Source organism: Apteryx mantelli, chromosome 5 (genome assembly GCF_036417845.1).
Source record: "Apteryx mantelli isolate bAptMan1 chromosome 5, bAptMan1.hap1, whole genome shotgun sequence".
In the NCBI taxonomy this organism is placed as follows: domain Eukaryota; kingdom Metazoa; phylum Chordata; class Aves; order Apterygiformes; family Apterygidae; genus Apteryx; species Apteryx mantelli.
Window position 1 is genome coordinate 2,348,269 of NC_089982.1, and position 21,295 is coordinate 2,369,563.

Sequence of the window (21,295 nt, forward strand, 5' to 3'; positions counted from 1 at the left end):
TCCGTTCCCTGGTTGTTTTCCAAAGTGACCAGCAGTCGCAGTGGCTGTGCCAACTCCTAGGCATGAGCCACGAGTAGTTGTGAGGAGAGAGCAAGGCTGTAAAAATCCTATGGAAATTAGGGCAAAGAGGGTGGGGGAGAGGCAAAGGTCTGGAGAGGGGAGCTAAACCAGAATGGATGACATTGCTCGTCTGTGGCAAGAAAAGGAGGAGGTCAGTGGACAATACGGAAAACGCTGACTTATTGCAAAAGGGAACTTTCCCCTTCACGCATCCCCGAGGATTTTCTGCCTTGCAAGCGCAAGACAGACCCTGTAGATGAGAAATCTTTCCCAGAGAAGGGCAGGCTCAGCGTGACACGTTTGGATCGTGCTACTGACTTTCCGGTTTTAACTTCTTCCCAAGCTGTAAAAGGGCTGATGGAATAGAAAACAATGCTGCAGTAATGCGTATCTTTTGACTCTTAAGTCCCTTGATGAATGTTTTGTAGCGCTTCATCATTTATCAGTGTTCGAAGCGCATTAACATGTGACAATAGAAGTTCGAGACAAGCAGAGCTTATTTGGTAGCTACATGTTGTGCGGTTTTGTTATTGATGCGCAGTGGTGCTTTCAGCTGATGTCGCTGCAAACAGAGACCAGATGTGTGTTTACGCCACAGTGCCTGTGGGCTGAATCCTTATTACAGCGGTTTGTGCGGATCTATTCGCTCCTTTGGCCGAAGTAGGAGAGCCCCGGCGGTACCTGCCAGCCGTGCCGCTGCGCGGTGGAAACGTCGCGCTCCCGGCGAGACGAGCAACGGGATGGGGCGACGTTTTCTTTTCCTCCTCCCCGTCGCCCACGTTAACCGAGGCTTGGTAACCTGTGAATCGCTAGCATATACCCTCCCCATCAACCCTATCCGGCATAACCTGTATTTATACTCCCCCCAAAAGAGGGAAGGATGTCAATTGACACGGGGCTGCTCCGGCGCCGGTGCCCCTTCCGTCCCCCGCAGGAGGGTGGTAGCTCTCCCGGCGTCCCATCGGGCTGCCTGATTAATAAGGACTGCCTTTGCTGCCGCTAGCAGCTGTGCAGCTCTTGTTTTATGACCCGCACGCTTACGCTGGAGGGGTTAATATTACTTACTCTCGTCATAATTCAGCCGGGCAGCTGGGAGACCTCTTGCTGCTCGGCGAAGACGGCCAGGCCGTTAGCCATTAGCGGAGGGAAAAAATAGCCTGCGCCGAGAAAATCTCCATCAAGGTTAGGCTTCTTTTATTTGAAAGCGCAGCTCTCATTTGCGTAACGAATGAGCTCCGTTTAATTTGTTATGCGCTTTCAAAGCAGGCTAAAATCGAAGAGCCAGATTTTCAGAAGTACCCAGCAGGCCTCAATGGGGACTGGGCTTTTTTTTTTCTTTTTTTTTTTTTTTTTGGTATGATTTTTCTGGAGGAATTCAGCTGTGTTCAGCTTTGGGAACCTTCCACCCCTCGGTGGAAAGACTAGGAGAAGCTGCCACGTAGGTCTGGATCCAACCTTTTGGTGCCTGAGTGGGGATCTGCTGGCATTTTGGGACTGTGTGACCCAACCGCTATGAAGAGGGGCGACAAATGGTCAAGCCTTTCCAGGAGCGGCTTTGGAGAGGAAAGCCCTGCCAGGGTTTCTGGGGGGCTTGCGTTGGGATTTGCGCTCAGTAGGATCCTTATCGCAAACACTGGTTTTAAATTACTTGTGAAATTCCCAGTTGCCGCGTGGTTTCCCAGCCTGAGCCAGAGGCTGGGAAGTCGTCACTGCGCTTAGAGGTGGGGCCTGGTTTATCTCCATAAAGGAGCGCTGGGGTCTCATGTCCCCGCTGTGTCCCGGGGCGCTTCCCTGCCCCAAGCCTGCTGCAGGACTGGGGGTGGTGGTGCCTAATGGTCCGCTCTGGCACCTCTCCCAAGCTGGGAAAGGAGCCTCCTTTCTCCAGAGCAAAGCCAGCTCCTCTTCTTGCTGCCGTGGTGGTAGGTAGAGGAACAGGTAGGTAAGCCATGACGCAAGGGCAAGGAGAAGTTTGCACCCAGCATCTCGGCTCTCCTTCTTACCCAGCGCTCTGTGCCTCCTTGGCCACCCATCCCACAGCCTCCGTGGTTGCAGCACAGCTCACAAAATTGGCAGAAACAACCCTTTGGCGGCTGGGGCTCATACCTGCTCACTGTGTCTTTGCTCCTCATCTGCTTCTGTCCCTCAAAAATCCCCTGCTGGGTCCAAGCTGCTCTGGAAGATGGGTGATAGGTCCCCCGTAGGGATTGCAGCGAAGCTGGAGAAGCTGTTAGGGGACCTGCATGCTTGCTTGCATGTCTCTGTAGTGAGGTAAGGATTACTGCCTGCTTCTTTCCTTTCTCCCGCTGAGCTCCGACTGTACACTGGGTGTTTGCCTGCTTGCATCATGGTATTAGGTTTTACAACCCTCTATTAGCTTCCATTAGAGTTATTGTGCTTGATGGAAGATCAGAACAAATGTCCACTTCAGCAATTCATTGGCCTCCTGACATTTACTTTAACTTTATTGTTGGTGCCTACCATGCCCTCAGAACGTAGCAGGAGAATAAACTTGCCAGCGCTATTGAATTATGCACTGTTACGTGGGTTATTTCTAGAGTCAGGCAGTAAAAGGAAGCAAAAAGGTCATCTTTGGATACATTGCACCGTCCTAATCATGAGGTCATACGTTCAGCCTTAGACTGTTTGTTTTACCTCGTGCTTTCATCAGTACCAGCCTTTGTGCAGCATGTGGTTTGCCTGAAAAAGCCTTTTCCTCGCTGCGGCTTTCGGTTGAGGGTGCTGCCTGGGAGAAAAAGCACCACGAGGCTCAGACTCTGAAAGAGGAGGTGCCTTTTTGTTCACGTTGTCCTCCCAAACAGACCAGCTGATACAGTCAGAAAGAGCAGATGCGTTTTAGGGCTCAAGACAGTGAGAGGGGTTTTGCGGAGCACACCACTGCATCTCAGTGTCCACCCCGAGGTGGTCAAATGGAATTGGGTCTTCTCCAAAAAATGCGTTAGAAAGCCACGCCAATGAGAATGATAGACTCCGACCATCTCGTATGAATGCACACGTATAAGGAAACCTCGGCTAGAGAAAGAAAATGGTTGCGAAGGCCTTGCAGGCTCAGAAGTTGGTGCAAAGTCCCTGTTTAAGCCTTGCAACCCAGCTGTTGGCAGCTGGTGGTTCCTGACAAAGTCTGTCAGATGTTTGACCCTTCAGAAAATGGCATCACCTCCACGGCCTTTAAAGCTGACCGGTCCATCTTTATGTGACTGGTTTCAAAAATCCTAGTTCAATCTTTCATACCATCTTTTATATAGATAGATATAGATAGATAGATATCAAAATCAGCCTCAGGCTGCGGGAAAATTTGCCTTAATGACCACTGATGTTTCAGCACATACGCTCGCTTCCCCATCATCTCTTTCTTATTCCCTCTGAATTTTCTTCCCAATATATTTCCTTCTCTGCGATTGCTGTCAGTTTGTATTCTGCTGCCCTCTTCCACAACCAGTTCCCTCTGAGAAAGGTAGGAAAAAAACAGAGAATGGTGCTGCCAAGGAGGGTTGCTGTTAGCCTTTCCAGGCAAAACTCCCAATTTCCCTTCCCCAAAGTCTATGAAAAAGGCAGGAATATATGCCCTGGCCAAGAGCAATTGTTTTACAGTCTCTTCAGTTGTAAAAAGACAAAAGACAGTGGTGCAACTAGGAAAACATTAGCAAACTGTTGCACAGTGTGATTTCAGGTATACCGATGCTAATTCATAAACCTGGCCTGAATCCTGCCAGAATCCTCAAATGAAGTAAGGGAACATTTTTTGAGCGAGCTAGAAAGCTCCGTTTTGTGTCTTGGCATTTTTGGCAGGAAGCATTTTTGCCCCCTTCAAACTTACATTCCACCACCAAATTTGACCAATTTGTAAAAGGGTAAAACTCACCCAGAACAACGAGCAATCCGATTTGGTTTGAACGCAATGGTTTCTTTTATCCCAGAATCCCTTTATTTTTCCCACAGTGAGAAAAGAAAATGAAAAAAAAGTTTAGTTTCAAGTCAAAAAGAAGTTTATTATTTTTTTTATTCCCTTTTTTTGCCTCCTTCAGCCCCCCCAGCAGAACAGCCAGCTCTTTGCACGTTTTTCCTTGCTTCTTGCTCGCCTCTCAGTGACAGCCCAACCCTTGCTGCGCCCTGGCACGAATGACCTCCTAGGGTTGTTCTTGGTTCCTACGGCCAGCAGAGACGTCATTAGCTTTTGGGAAGCGAATATTACATTAGAAAAGAATATTACGTGTCCTGATATATATAGGAGAAGCCTTAATTTCAGTGGGAAATGCTCAAAAGAATTAGGGAAGTTAACATTAATGTGTCATATGGCCATCATGGCAGGCACCCCTCATGTTATACACGTGGTATGTCTATCTATATATGTATATGTAGAGATCCGGCGGTGCCTGCTGCAGAAGAGGTGGCTCAACAATATTGCAGTGACCTGTAGCTGCATCTTCTGGGTGACGGTGGAGAGGTTTAGAAGCGAGCATTGGTGCTAGGAAGTAGCTTCAGCGTCCCTCAGCCGCACACGCTGTCCCAAGGGAATGGCACGTTCCCGGGTTTTCAGCAAATCTGCATGCGTGAAATGAGTTTGGGCAAATTCTTACGTCTCCCAGGAGTTTGCAGAGTTGGAGCTTTAATGCGCCTTTACTCGGGCATTTCTTCAACTGCTGCTTAGCTGGGGGCATTTAGTTGGTCGTAGTAGAATTGCTTGGATTTGCAAGCAGTTTTTAGGAGTGCATTGGCGATCAGTCCGAGAGAGAGGACTTACTAGTGACCAGCCCGCCCAGATTTTGCAGACTGGTAGGAGCAACAGCAGCCTTCAGCTGGCAAAAGGCTTTTTCCGGGGACAGAAAACTGTCGGGTCTGAGCATGCCAGTCTGCACAGATGCACAGTCCAGAAGGAAGCATGTATGACAACGACTGGGTAGCAGGGGTTTTTTCTAATGTGACAGCAAAAACCACTTGCATTTCTGCACTTTTCTGCTAAGCTGATGGAAACACCCTGCGTCATGACATACGTTCAGTGATGAACGGCCGCAGCATCTTGACGTTGATCTCTTTACGTAAAGGCATTTGGTGCAGTCGTTCTTTCGAGTTCTGGGTGCCAACAAAAGAGGTCAAAATTCAGCTTCCGTGTTGAAGCGCGGCTCTCTCTAACTGCTTAGGAGAGCAGGCAACTGCAGGCAGCTGTCAAAATAGGGCCCGGTTTCTATAGCATTAGGCTTGTGTGTAAAAGGAAGAAATTATTCAGTTTTTGAATATAAGTTATCACTGCTCTAATGGGAAAAACAACACGTTATCGGTTTTATTTATCTTATCTATGCCATCATATGTTTTAATCCTCTGAAGATGAGCATATGAATATCTTCACTTAGGTTTCATTAAATCAGATGGGCTGTTGCTGTCAAATTGATGGAAGCAAGTTATTCATTTATAACTCAGCTAATTGATTTACTGAGAGGTGGAAGCTTTGCCTGCTATCTTTCCCTATAATCTCACTTTTATAATAAGCACCAGCAATTGAGGGAACAAGAGAAATATCTGATTTCTAACTATTGGCAGATAAGATGGTTGGAAATTTCATATGAAGAACCCAGCAGAGTTGGTCATTTAGCCAGATGGAGAAGTGGTAGTTTAATTTATATGCAATCCTCTATAATTTCTCCCGATCCCTGGACTATTCCCCTTGGATATGCATTCCAGATCACAGAGGCATGTATAATGGAAAAAAAGATCAGCATCTTGAAACGGTGTTTCCTCAGTGGGCTGTTTCATTTTGTCAAGTGGCATAAATACGGCAACAGGACGTTGGAGCTCTGCTTTGCAGAGAGTTTCCTCGCGTAACCCCATGGGGCCAGGTGGGCCTGGAGCAACGTCGTGCTAACAGCTGGGGACGATCTTCTCCTCCCTTGTCCCAATTGCAGATGAAGTCGGGGGAGATGGCCGCCAACATTGCCAGGGAGCTGGCGGAGCACACGAGAAACCACTTGTACGCCGGGGACATCACCTACTCGGTGTCCGCCATGGTCCAGCTGGTGAACCTGCTCGACGTGCAGCTCCGCAACCTGACGCCCGGCGGGAAGGACAGCGCCGCGCGCAGCTTAAATAAGGTAAGGACGAAGGGAAGACGTAGGCTAAAGAGGGGGTCGGCTTTCTCTGGAGAGGTGTTAGAAACCTCTCGCTGGACGAGAGCCGTTCTAGGGCTGTGATTCTTTCTCAGTAGACAAGAGTGCCTGGCAGTTTTTCATTTGCACGGTATTTTATTCTGCTGAGAAAGGCAACGGTTGTAAATGCCAAGCGTACCGGCAGTGCTGGGAAACGTATCCCCCTTGATGGGTAGATAGATGAACTCCAGGTGCTTCGTCCTGGTCTCGGCTCTCGTACTCCAGTATGAGACTCATTCAAGTGATGCCACAGCAATTAATTTGGATTCATGCCTGCGTGACTGAGACCAGCAGTTTGTCCAGTGCTGAATACGTCTGTGAAATGACATATAATGTAAGCCAGGCAATCTGAATATTTAAAGCCCCCAAGAGACCAAGAGAGTTTGGATTTATTTATTTATTTATTTATTTTATCTCCTACCATTACAAGATGCTGGCTGTGAAGGGCAAATGGGCACTTTCATGCATGCATGTGAGCAAATAAAAACAGACAAACATTTATTTGCACTTGAGATACATTTACTGAAGGTGCATCAGATGCCAGTGCATTTACAGTTAAAGTACTTAAGATGGCTTAATATTAGACGGCCTTCTTAATGCTTGTGTGCGGCTCGGCCCAGAAGCACCTTTTCACATGACGACGGTGTGGTTTCTGTGCCCTCTGGACGAGAAGAATTATTAGCGCTGTTGTCATTTCCAGAATTAAAAGTGGAATTTTTCCATATTAAAGATGCTAGAAGTTGTGGAGGAAATATCAGCTGTGGCGTTCATAAGAATGCATTTGAAGTTGAGGGTTTCCTCGGTCCAAGGCCCTCTGTATCCCTGAATCTCAAGTAAACCCAGGGATTACAGCTTATATCGGATTCAGGTGGGGAACTGTGTGGGCCTGGTCATCGGAGCAAAGCGTGGCTGAACCCTGTGGCTACAAGCCCAGGGTTATATTGGCCACGTTGTTCAAATAAGGTACCAAATTTTGTTCTCAGCTGCCTAGCTGGCTCCAACGGCCCTGGCACTTGTGTAAGCAAGAACAGAGCTTGCTCCCGAGGTTATGCAAGGAAAAAATTACCCCAGCTAAGCCTTCTAAAAAGAAGCATTTTTCAGAGAAGTAACGTTGCTGTTTTGTTGTAAGTTATTATTGTAGATTTATTCTGTTTTAAATGTAAAGGGCTTCTGGATTGTTTAATATTACAGCCGCATGGGAATTGAAGTCCTGCATATCCGGTGCTTTGCATGTGCTGAGAATTGGGTTATCCTGATGCTTTTAATTAGTGCTGCTTCCAGCTATTTTATAACAACGTAGGTAATAATTGTATTAACTGTTACATCAGCATAACATTATTTGTTATAATCATACCATGGTTCTTCATTACGAAACGATGGCGATATCTGGCGATATCAGGTAAAACGGGCAATTAATGTCACGTACTAACCGGTTTCATGATTTTAGTCCGCTTGCTCTTCCGAATACTCCCGAGGCCACCCAACGTTGTGTCACTTCCGCTTGGCAAGCCCACATTTCTCCTTTTTTTTTTTAATTCCGCCCGCGGAGATGTGTCCCCCGTTGGCGTGAAACGGGGCGGCGCAGCCGGCGGCGACGGCGGGGAGGGCAAGGCTGGCGCAGGCAGGGCGGCGCTGGCTCTGCAGGCGCTCCTGCGGTCCCTCCACCACCACCACCACCAGCTCCTACAAATCAATTCTCCGCATTAAAATTCTGGACCGCGTGGAGTCCTGCAAAACAGCGATGCAAGCCAGTGATCCAAGTGACAGGCTCGGTAATTCACTTGCTCTCGTTCCCCACTTAATTCTTTAGAATAGCAACTGCTCTGTGTTCATTTAAGAATGCATGAATTCAGCTTGGAAGTAGGGTTGGGCAAACAAAAGGCAGCGGAGTTACGGCTCCGTTTTCCCCTTCACTGATCAAGAGTATTTCCAGGGAAAAAAAAAAGAAAAGGGAAAAAGTTATTTGCAAAGAGTGTTGTTTAGCGCTGTTTAGTCAAAAAGAAGAAATATAGTAAGCGCTAGCCATTAAATATTCTTTTAATCATTAAAGGAAATGTGCTGGGGATTTGCCTTAATACTCCATCCGAAAGTAGTCACCTGTGCTGTTCTGTGGGTTTTTCCTTTTTTTACAAGCTGATGTACAATGAATTGAAATCAACTGGCGTAATCAGAATTTTTAAAAGCCATCCTCTTTCAGCAGCCACTTTGCTGTCACTAAAAGCTTTATGCTTTCCACTGGATCCGGCTTAATTAAGGTAGTAATTGTTCCATAGCAGACCGGCGAGACCCCCGAGTGGATATCGCTGTAATTTTCAGCCAGGCTTTCTTTGATCTCCATTTGTTTCTGTAAAGTCCTCATACTGGCCAAGTTTACCCGGAGGATGATTTCTGCTGTTGCAAATTGATGAAGTAAAAATTGAAATTAGGCGTTGCATTATACCTGGGTGCATTTTGGTTGTTGCAGCTCCTGAGGACTCCGGGGGACAAATTTGGCTCTCGCTTGTGTTAAGGGGGTGTAGTGGGATCGCATTGCTGCGAGTTGAGAGCACAAGTTACCCCAAATCTCTCTTGATGTGTAATTCCAACCCGGGCGCATCAGCAAAAACCAAGCCAGCCAAAGCCGTGCCTCTGAGCGGCCTGATTTTGCAAGGTTTTGTTGCACCAGTGCAGAGGGGTCTCATCTCTAGCTCACTCCTGCAGACAGCTCAGAACATCCCGTGGAAGTAAATAAGCGTCTGCTTGAATTTCATGATGCATTTAAGCGCAGTTATCGGGCAGGAGGCATGCAAGTGCCTAGCAAAGCACATTCTTAAATGTGGCTCCTATTCAAGAGGTGGGATTCTTCATGAAACGGCCATTCAGCATATAAAGCGTTTAGGCCCCGTAATTACAGGCCCACAGAATGGTTGAGGTTGGAAGGGTCCTCTGGAGATCATCTAGTCCAACCCCCTTGCTCAAAGCAGGGTCACCTAGAGCACGTTGCCCAGGACCGTGTCCAGGCAGGTTTTGAACATCTCCGGGGATGGAGACTCCACAACCTTCCTGGGCAACCTGTTCCTTACACAGGAAAGCACAACCTGGTATGAGAGAGGACTGGAAAACAACCCTGAAGAACAGTGAGACCACAGCACTAGGGGCTTTGGCTTGAGCCAGCAACCTAAGCGGGTATATTCAGGGTATATATATTCAGGTATATTTGTGCAGGTGGGTCCATACTGCAGTCCTGGCTGGTGTATCCCACTCACTGGAACTGGTCCTGCTAGTCCAAGGCCGGTTTGGTGCTGCCGTGCCATCAGCACCACCGCATCGCTGAGCCCACGCTCCCCCGATGTAGGTGATGATTGGCCCCATCCTCTGCAGCCTTGTTTGGCATGGAAACGCCAGGGGTGATTTCAGAGCCGTAAGGAAAACGTAGCCTCTTGAGCACTTCCACTTGATTTCCGTGTCTCCTACCATCTAACAGCTGCTCTCGCAAAGTTCCCAGTCTGCGCTTTACTGAACAAGGACTAACCCGTGTTTCTGCAGCCGGTCCTTCCAGCCTTCCACTGCTGCCTAACCCGCATGCTTCCTCCGGTTTGTTTTGTTTCTAGGAGCTGTTTAAAAGAGAAATGAGGATTTTGCGTAGGCGTTTTCTTCGATTTTTTTTTTCCTTTTTTTTTCCTTGTTCTGTCACTAACTTGTTTTTTCTATTCTGTCTTTAATCTGCTGTCTTTGTGGACTCAGCTTCAGAAAAGGGAGCGCTCTTGCAGGGCCTATGTCCAGGTATTTCTTGCGTTTTTAATGCCTGTCTAGTTGTTTGACTGAATGACCGGGTGAGGTGGGTCTTGTCTCTGTGCATCTGATTATTGTCGTCTTTGCGGCAGCAGGTTCTAAAGTTAAGGTTACAGGATAATGTGATAATTTCGTTATTCATCCTCACCGCCACCACCTGCCCAGTCGCTCAGACCTGAAGAAAATTCAGAGCAAAAACTCTAAATCAGAAAATGAGAAAAACTGAAGGAGAGATGTGACAAGATCCATTCGGCCTCTGGAATAAGCAAGGCAGTGCGGACGCGTGCAATTAAAGAACGCAAAACTCCTATTCGCAATGTCATTGTCGTTATCGAGGAATAATTGCTATGTGCATTTTCCTCGCTTTCCCTTCTTCTCCTCTTACGCTTGAAAATTTAGAAACAATTCCGAATTGCAGCACTTGGCATGAGGGAGGAGGCAGAATCATAATGAAATGCAGCGTGTCCTCACAGAAGGATGTAGGAAGGAGGAGTGTGCTGCACACTAAATTTAGAATTAAGAACATAACTTTCCATAAAGTTCACCCAGCTGCGGCCTGCTTTTTGCAGCCTTACGTCATGTCTTCAAGTGAACGAGATGGTCCCAGGGTTTTGGAGAGACCTGCTTGTAGTCTCTTCGAGAGTGGGTTGCCATTACATTTATCCTGTCACCTTGCTTTATAGCACTTGCTCCAGTGACTTTTATATAAAAGTTGTTTGTGCGATACGGGTGAGTTAATGTTGCTTTAAGAAGTGTGAATGTTTTACCTCCTAATTTCTGTGCCTTTAGTTTACCGACTTTGATGTTGTGCTTGCGGTTGCTTGGTCGTTGTTTGTAAGTGTGTAACACACCAAGGTGTAAATGTGAAACCCGCGTTTCGGCAGGGGGCTCGGCTTGCGCGCTGAATTTTTCTGCAGAGCCCACCTTCCTACAGCTTGTTCTGACTTTATTTGGTGAGCGCCCACCTCGTTCAGCCCGTGGGATTGAACAGCTCAGATTTCCGCGGCATTAAACATAAAGCTGTTCTCCTCCTTGCTGGTAGCCTCTCTGCCTTCCCCTTGGCAGAGAGGAAGCCATCTCTCATCTTCCATATACATTCATCGATCAAGATGAGTTATGGAGTTGCTATCCCCCACTGGGACTGACCTCCCTTGAGATCTCGAAGGTAATAACTAGTATTTTAAGCAAAGCTGACACCAAGTGCTCGCTCCGAGGCTAGCTATTTGGCTACTGGTAGCACTGGGGACCTGGTGAGGCCAGTTGCCAATGGGGTGGACAACCCATCGGGGACCATGGGTGTATATTCAAGTGGCATGCCTCTTTCAACGTGACTGGTACTCCAGTTGCAAGACCCAGGCTCCTTTAGATGGACCTACCTGACCTGTAGTGATCCTTCCCCTAGGAGTGTAGGCGTACTCTGCAAACAGCAGATGCACCATCCTGGTCTTTTTGTCTCCTTTCAAACAGTAGTGAATAGTGGATTTAATTTACTCTACAGAAAGCTTGGAATTTATAAAAGAGAGCCTCACTTCTGCGAAGGCGTAAGCCTATCCCTAATTTCAAGGACTCTTTCCCTTTCATTTGGAAAGGCTACTTGTGTGTTTAAACATTAATCATGCCCCTACCTCTTTAGCAGACAAAAGCCGAAGAAAGCTTATTGCCTGAATTGTTTAGGTTAAATATTGGCAAAGCTGGTAAAAGAGGACAGTCCTGTAGCGGAGGAATTGAAAAATGAAGTAGATGACCTAAGTGAACCCTTCCGCCTCTGCTTTGTATTATATGGAACTAAAATAATGCATCTAGGCATATTTTCGTACAGTGTGTTTCCATTTGGAATGTCATGTAGCTGAAGTCATCAAAAAATCTTGTGGGCGAGAGCGTCTGTAATAGCAATTAAATGTGACTGCGGATATTCCCATTACAGGCCACTTATCCTTTACCACGCGGTGAAGTATTTAGGCTGGCTGAGGCAATTTAGCAGAACTTTTGCAACAAAGCTTAGATGGTGGAAGCCCGGACCTCATGAAGTCCATGGGAGATGGGATGGGAAGGCCCTGGGAAACATGCCACTGAGGGCAGAGAAACTGAGCTTTCAGCCTCGCTGACATGATGAGCTTGTGCTGATCGTCGTGGAGAGGATTCGTAGCTGAATTCAGGACACGTGGCTGGAAGGGTAGCTTTGGTCCTGTCCTCCCTAAACAAAGGAAAAGCCTGTACAAACGTTATGCGCAAGATGTCCAGCGACTGTAAAAATCAAAAACGCAATTGAAAACAGGTGGATTTGGGGTGATTGGGAAGATAATAATCGCTAATATCGGTTTTAGCAGTTTCCTCGGGCTGACAAACATAAGTAGTCATGAGAGAGCCCCTGTGACAATTGAGATAGAAAGTCCTCTTGAGCACAAACTAAATGGATAAAATAAACAATGAGTAAAACTCAGCTGGAAATTTGGTAATTTATTCAAATGTGAGACTCTGGGAATGCAGTATCAGATTATCATCTTATCTCTCTGGTTAATTTCATAATTAAAACAAATATTGATTTAATTTGTCTGTAAAATGTCATAACGTTTGTTGAGTTAAAAGCTCAGGGATTTTATTTACTGGAGATAGAGGTTGTGGATGCTCCTACTTTAGTTGTGAATGTAGTAAAATATCTTTTTTCTCTCAAAAGTCCAACAAAAAACAACTAATGGGTGACGTGATAAATGCGTATTAATATAATAATGACTAGGCAGCTGCCTGGGGGTTTGTGAATCACAGTGATATTTAAGCAACCGCCACACGGGGTTTAACTCATAATAGTAAGAATCAACTAGACAGGCCTAGTTGACCAAGGAAACTTGTTTTATACAGCTCACAGGTTACTGGAGGATGGTTTCCTCTGTGGAAAGAGTGAGACGATGACAGCTTCATTGGTTGAATATGGCCAGGTTGTGTCGTATTATCATTTCTGCACGTGTGAGGTGTCCGGGCTCTTCAGCGAACCACAGTAGCCTCCACCGAGCTTCACTCATTTCCACTGAATTGCACATCTGCGTGTTATTTGAGAGTGTATTTAGGACTGCAGCCGTGTATGGAGTCCAAATCTCATGCAAAGGCAAAACTAGAAGGTGGGCTGTACCCCCCCAGGTAGGCAGGAGTAAGCTTCAGCTCCTCTGAGCATTAACCCTCTAATGGAGCGTACAGCTCAAGTGAGCTGCTTTGGGTCTCTCAGAGACATGACTCATCCCGTAAGGTGGGCGTCTAAGATAGATGGAGTGAATTGCCGTGGAAAGGTGCTCATCCGCCTTGGCTGACGAGGGAAAGCTCGGACCAGATGCCTGGCTTTTTAGTGGCTAAAGATAGCTGAGACGGCTCCCGCTTGGGCTGCGTTCTCCTCTCATCCTCCTTCAAACCTTTGGGTAATGCGCTGTTCCTGGCACGCTATTTTGGGGGTGGAATGACAAAGTTGTGGTGTTGGAGGGTGAGTCACCGCAGGTGACGCGTCCGCTTCACGTAGCCTCGCTTGGTGACTCGTCTGCGACGTAAGCGGGCGAGAGTTCCCCAGCGTGTGGGCAGAATTGATATTTGTGCATTTTCCCAAGGCGTTTCTCCTTAAAGCGAAGCGCAAGAGGTGTAGAAAATGTAAATGTTCATCTTTTGGGGGCTGTGAAGCAGGGTTTGATGTCACAGATTTCTTCCGTACCCTGTGGCAAGTGACGTCTGCTCACTGCTTCTCAGCTGTCCAGCTGTCTAATGCCGTGGGTGCAGTTCCCCTGGCCACCGGGAAAAGAGGCAGGGTAGCAAAGGAAAAAAAAAAATCGGAATACTCAGATATTGCAATGAAGGATGCCATATTAACATGGAAAACTTAAACGTGGGAAAAACAAAGAGGAGTTCACCATAAGATTTAGTAACTGGAAGCAGAAATCATAATGAAGGCTCATTTTGGACCTTCTGAAAGGCAACACCATTCACCTCTTACCCTCCGCTCCAGCCGTGCAGACTAAAACACAGAGACATACCTGATTACAAAGTCTGGGCTCAGATCCTTGCTTTGCTTGCATTTTGTGGGTTGGAGCTTGGGGGCATCGCGAGGCCAATGTCTTCCCCTGCGGTGTCGGCCAGGGAGCTCTTCCCACGGGAAACTGCATTCTGCGCTTGGGATGCAGATCCTGGAAGGCGAAAACTTCCCAGGGACTCAGTCTCGGTTGCTTCAAAGCTGGAGGACAGTGAATGCAAGAGCTGAACCGAATGACTGTGTTGTTGAGGGGCGGAGGAGGAAGCAGCAGTCCACGGCTTTTGCAGCATTGCCTGGGTCTGATGGCATTAGCTGCTGTGGTTCCCACCAGCCTCCAGGCTATACTGTTGGCCGCGTGCCCTGCACTGTGTTTCTGGCCTTTTCTGTGCAGTAAATGGGGAAGATGATGGAGATGCTGCTCACCCCGTGAAGATCACAAGAACTTTGCAGGTAACGTCAGAGCCACCCATGAAGCCTGTCCTGAGCTGCTGGCAGCTGCCTGGTAGCAAAGACTGCTGGTGGTTGCAGTCCAGAGTCGTCCTGGTTCTCCTGGAAGTTATCTGAAAGCTTCAGGCTTACAACGTGGGCTGTTTGAGTTGTTACACTAAGCAAAAATGAGAGGCTTTCCTCAGGATTCAAGGCGTTAAGGTTAGAGTTGACCAAAAGAAGAGCCTTTTTCTTTTTTTCTTTTTTTTTCTTTTTTTCTTTGGAAACCTAGTAGCTCTTAGCAGGTAAACGGCGCATCTGGGACGCGGCCAGGAATATCTGAAGTGGCTTAATTCTGTTTGTCCCCCGTGCTTGCTTGCTCGCTTGCCCCGCTGGTCCCAACGTGCGTGAGGCCAAAAAGAACGAACGTTGCAGCTCTGAGACGGAGCGCAAATTGAATTACGCCGCGTCTGCTTGTGTTGGTGTCGCGCCGGTGACAAGAAAGCCTCTAACCTCCATTTATACCGAAAGGGGCAAATTAATGAGGATTTTCGAGCTCCTTGTTTGGTCACTTAATTGGCTGTATGACAAAGCGCTCTGCGGTGCGTGTCAAACAACTTGCGGAGTCCTCTAATGATTTGCGCGTTGCTTGACTCCCAACGCTATTCTGTGCAGCCTGTCAGGCTAGGTATCGTTGGTAAAGTGGCTGGAATAAATTGGCCGGCAGTGTGCATACAATGTGGTATATTAACTATAGCTACAGGGAGCACTTTTAGCAGCTTTCTTCGAGAGGTCTAGATGTTTGCCTATAAGCATCAAAGCGCCCCAGACTTTCATTTAATGTAATTAAAAGGGCATCTGAAAGAAGTGTGACTCGCAGCGGGGTTGCCGCGGTTTGGTGGCCCTTTGTTAAGACTCTGTGAACTTAATATATTTCACAGCGTGAGCGACCTGCGCTTGATTTGTGTCAGTAAGGGGGAAAAAAAAAAAAATCTCGGTCCCCACCCTGCATGTTTCTGCTGCAGGGAGCCTGTTGTGAGGGGAGAGGAGGATCAAAGAACCGGCCTTGGGTTCGTCCCCGGCGTCAAAACCTCTGCACATAAATATTAACGCGTGTTGCTATGTGTTCCTCTACGCAGAACGAAGCTGCATGTGTCGTGAGAGCCCCACGCATAACATAGCAAAACTGGAAAAACCGTGGCGTTTTCCGTGCTAAGGTGGGCTTCCCTTCTGCTTTTGCCTGGGTCAGCCCTTAAATCTGGTGGCCCCCGGGAAAAGTCTCTGCAGAGATTGCTACAGGGGCCAGGGGGAAGCGTCCCTTGGATCTGGGCAGCAGGAAGAAAGGATGGATCTCATGGACTCCCTAGGAGCTCCCGTGAAGGCTATGGATGTTCTGTCAAAGAAGCGCTTATTGTTTGCAAGCCATTTTCCTCTCTTTCTCCAGCTTTGCTCACGGCCCCTCTGTAATTATTCTGGCTGTTGCTTGTGTAGTCTCAAATCCCAAACAGTAGGACGGCAAATACAGATGATTCATAAATGCAGTTCTCGGCTTATTCTGCAGGGAGGAACTCATTAGATGAAAAGGATCGTATGTTATTTCCTTCTTCCCAATCAATTCCTTTTATTTCAGTCCTACAGATGCCTTCTGACCTTAAAATATTCTTCCTCGTATACTAAGCAAAGCGAAACCGTAACCCGTCATTTGTGACCTTCTTTTATTTCTCAGATCTCCTGGTTTTTGTGTGCTCCCACTGGGAGATTTTTGGTAGTTCAAGGCCAAGATTGCCAGCCTTGCGCACCTCGTGCTAGATCACTAATTCCATAGTTAAGCATTTTGTAGATGGCCTAATTTTAATAAAGGTCAGTGCCTTTACTCTCATTGCAGTGCGTTCCCAACAGCGCTGAGTGTCGGGCCATTTCTGCACTGGTACCGTTCCTGTGCAGGAGACTAGCAGGAGACATTTGAATAGCGATTTATTTATTTTTAAGCACACATTGCCTTTCGACTAAATTCAATCTAAATGTGTGCTGGTCCATTTCAGTGAATCTTGCAATGACCTCATTGCTTTGGAAAAAGCCTTGGAGACTGTCTGGGCTTCCCAGTGAGAAATTGTCTCCAGTGTGCCGACTTGTGTTTTGACCACAGACAACTTTTAATTTGGATTTGAAAGAGAAAGCCATAAGAAGAAAAACCTCGTGAGGGTGGAGAGCCATAGAGAGAGGTTTGAAGGCAGTTCCCAGCCCAGAAACAGAATGTAATGACATTTTCCTTGTTTAACATCAGCTAACACAATAACGGGCTCATCCATTTTTGGTCTGAAGTCCCACGTAGCAGATGACCGTTCCAGTTTGACTTGTGATCCTTGTATATGGGGTACAGTCTCCTGTACATTTTCCACCCAAAAAAGTCCAGTTGTGTCCTGAGCTTGGTCCCTTTCCGTGCGGTACCCTTGCCAGGATGGGGTCTCCTGGCATGCCTGCATCCATACGCCCCTGCTGAGCCTCGGATCTGAAGCGTCCCTTTGGGCTGCACCAAGCACGTTCGGAGTTAATGGGAGTTTCTCTTGTAATGGCGCTTTTTATGGCCAGAGGCAGCAAGAGCACAACTTCCAGCCGAACTCGCCATCAAAGAAATTGATTGTGTCTTTAACGCAATTAGTTTGGAGGCTCGCAAGTAATGACAACTTAAGAAAAGGGCTTGTTTTAGCACTGGGTGTTTCATATGAATGCAGAGAAAAATCAGCTGTCCTTGAGCAAGGAAGCAGGCAGGCTTTTTTCTTTAAAAAAAAGAAATCACTGCTTTCTGATAGGAAAAAGAGAATAATGTTGCGATTCTTGAACCACATCCACATTTCAGTGCAAGCCCCTCTGTAGGGTTTTTCATTTTCATTGCCCACTGCGGACCCAAAAGAGCTTTTGTGCATTTTTTTCTCCACTGATTTGCTGTAAAACCTCAAGCTGCTGTTAACAAGCGGGCTAATAATGTTTTTGCATGCTTTGCATAATGATGATAATGCACTTGTTTGGGAACAGCACCCGGAGGCCTCGGGTAGGATCAGACCCTCAGAGCAGAAAGCCAGTCTAAGGCCCCGTGATGGTCCTCTACAGTCTTGGCATGGTGGTTCACGCCAAGGGGGAGTCAATCTTTCTTGATGAAGCTGTGCCAGCAAGCATCTTTTGTATAGGGCAGCTGTACAAGCACTGCTCATTTCACACACCAGCCAGGATTTTGATAGACCCACGCAAAGCTCGGCTTTGTTGACGTACCTTCGTCTATGCTTATTTGTGACGCCGCATTGTGTCGCATATTCCCGTTAGATCGAGGAATGCAAGTGTTAGCAGTGTAAGGTAGGGCTTGAAAAGTCACAGAATGCATGCATGTTAATTATAGATGTCGTGACAAAAGTGGTATTTTAATGTCCTGCCCTGCTGTCCTCATTCACCCAGAGCTGCTATAGAAGCTAAGGACATAGGTTCCACGCAAAAGAACGCGTCAAATGTTTTCAGCCCCATCTTAAGGAGCTGCTCTCTAGCAAAGATGGACGAACTGAAAGTTTGAACATAACTCGACCGGCGGGGCCTGCTGGCATTCGCGTGGTGCGAACCAGGATTTTCTCACGCACCCTTGGAAATGTTCTCCCGCTGTCAGTCCTCCGGGCTTTTTTGTTCGTCCTTCAGCTGTCTGCTCGACGAGAGGCTAACGAACAATACGGGTTTAGTGAGCGCCCAGCTCCAGGAGGCTTGCTGGTTTTCGGAGGTTAGGGCTGCTGTCTATAAACATGGGGCCGTGACACTGTCTGCTCCCAAACTCTGCAGCAAGACCCTTGAGATGAATAGGTCCAACAGCTCTTAGTGTTCTCCAGCATCAATTCCCAATTAAAGGCAGATTTTACATTACAAAACACAGCTTTTGTCCTGCCTTGGGTGCTGGTACAGCAATAGATAACTAGATGGATGTGGTATCAATGGATATATACACATTCCTAGGTTTAAGCTGTGTCACTTAGCCAGATACTCTCACCAGACATTTCTAGAGGGGAAGAAGATAAAAATAAATGAACAAGCAAAATTCAGTTTCACAGAATGAAGCAGCTGTCACAAAGGAAATCAATGGGATATGTAGGATCAGCCTTTTAGTAATGTATAATTACTGTAAGACTCCTAATTAGATGCCTTTTGACAATACATATTTTAATACCAATTTGTAAGTGTCTGAAAAGGAAGTTTTACATTTTGTTTCTGTTTTGTAACCTCAGGACAAAATCAAGAAACCCTGAGCGTCTGCTCTTATTTGGGAAAGTTCTTCCTCTGCACATTATTAGCATTTATTTATTTACACTGAATGTATACTCTGTGGCGCTGTGTAACCTCATAATGAAGAGGATCACCATCAAGAGATTTATCTTCCATGCTTGGCATGTTCTTGCTCTTCTCTTGATGTCCAATTATAACCTCTGTGGGAGACGGACTATTAGGCTCTGCGGACCTTTCATCCGACCCCGTTCTTTCTTTAGCTTCTCTGTGAGCAAGCATGGGCTTGAGTTTAGGGGGTTTGGCTTCGCTTGTATGGGCACCCTGATTTTGTAGTCAGCGTAGAGCTACGCCTACACATCTCCGGGGGTCAGACAGCAAACGGAAAGTCGTCTCTCTTGGCTCCCCAGGCTCCCTTCTGCTTGTTCCTTGGTTCACCCGTGCTTCAAGGCTGCAGAAAAGCAAGCTATAACTTGTGAAAGCTTTCGCTAGACGTCATTTGAGTTGCTGCTGTCCTTCTCCCTGGGCATATGCGTAGCTGCGCTGTTCGTTCTTGTAAGCCGCAGCAACCATGGCAATGGTTTGGTGCCGTGCTGTGGGTGAGGTTGAGGTATATTGGAGCAGCTGACTGGATGGAAAGAGATGACTGAAGCCCCACATGTTTTCACTTTGAATGAGACTCGCAGGAGCCCTTTGGCTCCCTTGGAAATTGTTTGGAAGATGGATCAGGCAAGGGAAGGGAAGAAAACCTGTGCTGTGAGACAGAGGCGAGAGCCTCTCCGTGCTTGGGACAGGGATCTTCCTTAAGGTTTACTTCATCAGACCGCAAAGAAACTGGAGCAGGTGCCAAACCCACCTAAACCATGACGGCTCAGCTTAAATGCAAAGGCAGAGGCTGGTCCTTGTCCTGCGTGCCTGCCTTCCCACAATTCAAGCTCTCCTGCCCAACTTTCCCCAGTTGGGCTCTCTCGCTCCAGAGACCCTGTTGCTTTAACAGCTGTTTTGTTTCATTTAAACACCTACCTCAGCTCCTGTCCAAAATGCAAACATTTCATTAGCACCTCATCTCCTTGGCTTCAGCCCGCAGCACTCAGCTGTAATGAAGTGCTGCACTCAGAAATATAATGCAGGGAACGCTTGATTAATGCACCGAGGCAGGTGAGGGGAGTGACCCTCTGGGAAAAGCAATGGGCTAAATTCGTCTCTGATGTAATGCCAGCGAAGACAGTCGTAGCAGCTTTGCTCACATCTACGCTAAGCGTCTGACCCAAAGTCCTTGGGAATCGTTCTGCAGAATTTGCATCAGATCCCAATTCCAAAGTGACGCGAAGTGGCTGGTTTCAGGTTAGCCACTTCAAGAGGATGCTAACCACCTGTTTGATCAGGAGTACACGCGCGGCAGGCGACGGCACGTAACGCCTAACTCGTGTTCTTTCTCCAGCGTTGCACGCACACATGTGCACATGCGCTTTGTAAAAAAAATCAAATACACGTAAGATAAAATAATTTTTTCTGGGGAAAAATCTTTGCAGCAGATGTTTCGCCATAACACAAATAGTTCGGCATCTGTTTCATGTTCAGACAAATAAGCGTTACCTTTCCATCTGAAGCCAGGAGCTAGATCTGCTGCAAAGAGTGACTCCTTCCACCATTCAAGTATTGAGAAAAGTATTCAGCATGTTGTTATAGCAAAGCTTTGAAAGACCCCATTAGTAGCTGAGCTAAATGAAAGTAGTGCAAATTGTATTCTGCATTGTGTTCTACACTGAAAGAGGAAAAGAAATCCTCATTTTCTGCTTTCCATGAATATGAGATCTTTTTAAGAAAACAGTATGCGTAGGACCTGCATAGTGACACAGTCATGCTTTTTGATCACTGGAAAAGAATAACGCTTCCTTTCCAGTCTATAAAAAGATAAGCTACCAAAGCAAACTACAGAAATGCATTAAGAGCTACAGAGACTGGCCTTGAAGGTTTTAGAATACTGAAGAAGCGTATTTAAATGCTATGAATTTTTAATATTTCTTTTTCACTATTAAAGGTAGCCAGTTTATTTTAGGTGCACGTACCAAGTGTAGTAAGATTTTTTTTTAACTATTTTGGAAAATCAGTTTAATGATCAGGTTAAGCAGTTGATTTATGGTTAATAACTTCCAATTAACAGCAAGGGATAAAGGGATTCCAGCTCTGGGTTGTAAAGGCTTGACAGCAAGAAGATATTTGCTGCCCGATACCACCAAAAAATGGCTCCCAATCCGTGGCAAAGCTGGTCCTGTGGAAGTTGATGGGAGTTTTGCCATTGATGTCAGTGCTATGTTAACCTAGTGCTGGCAGTAGCACTCAAGGACAGTCCCTCAAGATTTTCAACCATTTCAGTTTGCTGCAGTGGTTGAAGTATTGGCTGCTCAATACACTGGGAAACCAAGCCATGAGGCTCAGGAGAAATGTTGTCTATTAATCAAGGGATCAGGGGAGTAGCTGCCAGAGAGGGGGAAGATCTGCTTAAGGTAAAGGAGAGGTTTGGCACAGGAACAAATGAGTTAATTGGCCATGAATAAATTTAGGTTGAAGAGTAGGAGCTTTTACTGTAAAAGGAGCCTGATTCTGGCTCAACCTTCCAATAGGAGAG

General features: G+C 46.8%; 1 protein-coding gene across 4 annotated transcripts in view; it reads left to right on the top strand.

The window, feature by feature from the left end:
- ADGRL3 (adhesion G protein-coupled receptor L3) overlaps positions 1–21,295 on the top strand; it is a 421,071-nt gene that overhangs the window by 323,798 nt on the left and 75,978 nt on the right. For 3 of the 4 annotated variants that reach the window (XM_067297303.1, XM_067297300.1, XM_067297301.1), the window contains 2 exons: positions 5,976–6,161; positions 9,939–9,977. In XM_067297303.1, coding sequence (XP_067153404.1) covers positions 5,976–6,161; positions 9,939–9,977 — 225 coding nt within the window. The remainder of the gene's footprint in view (positions 1–5,975; positions 6,162–9,938; positions 9,978–21,295) is intronic. The other variant, XM_067297302.1, reaches the window with a different exon arrangement.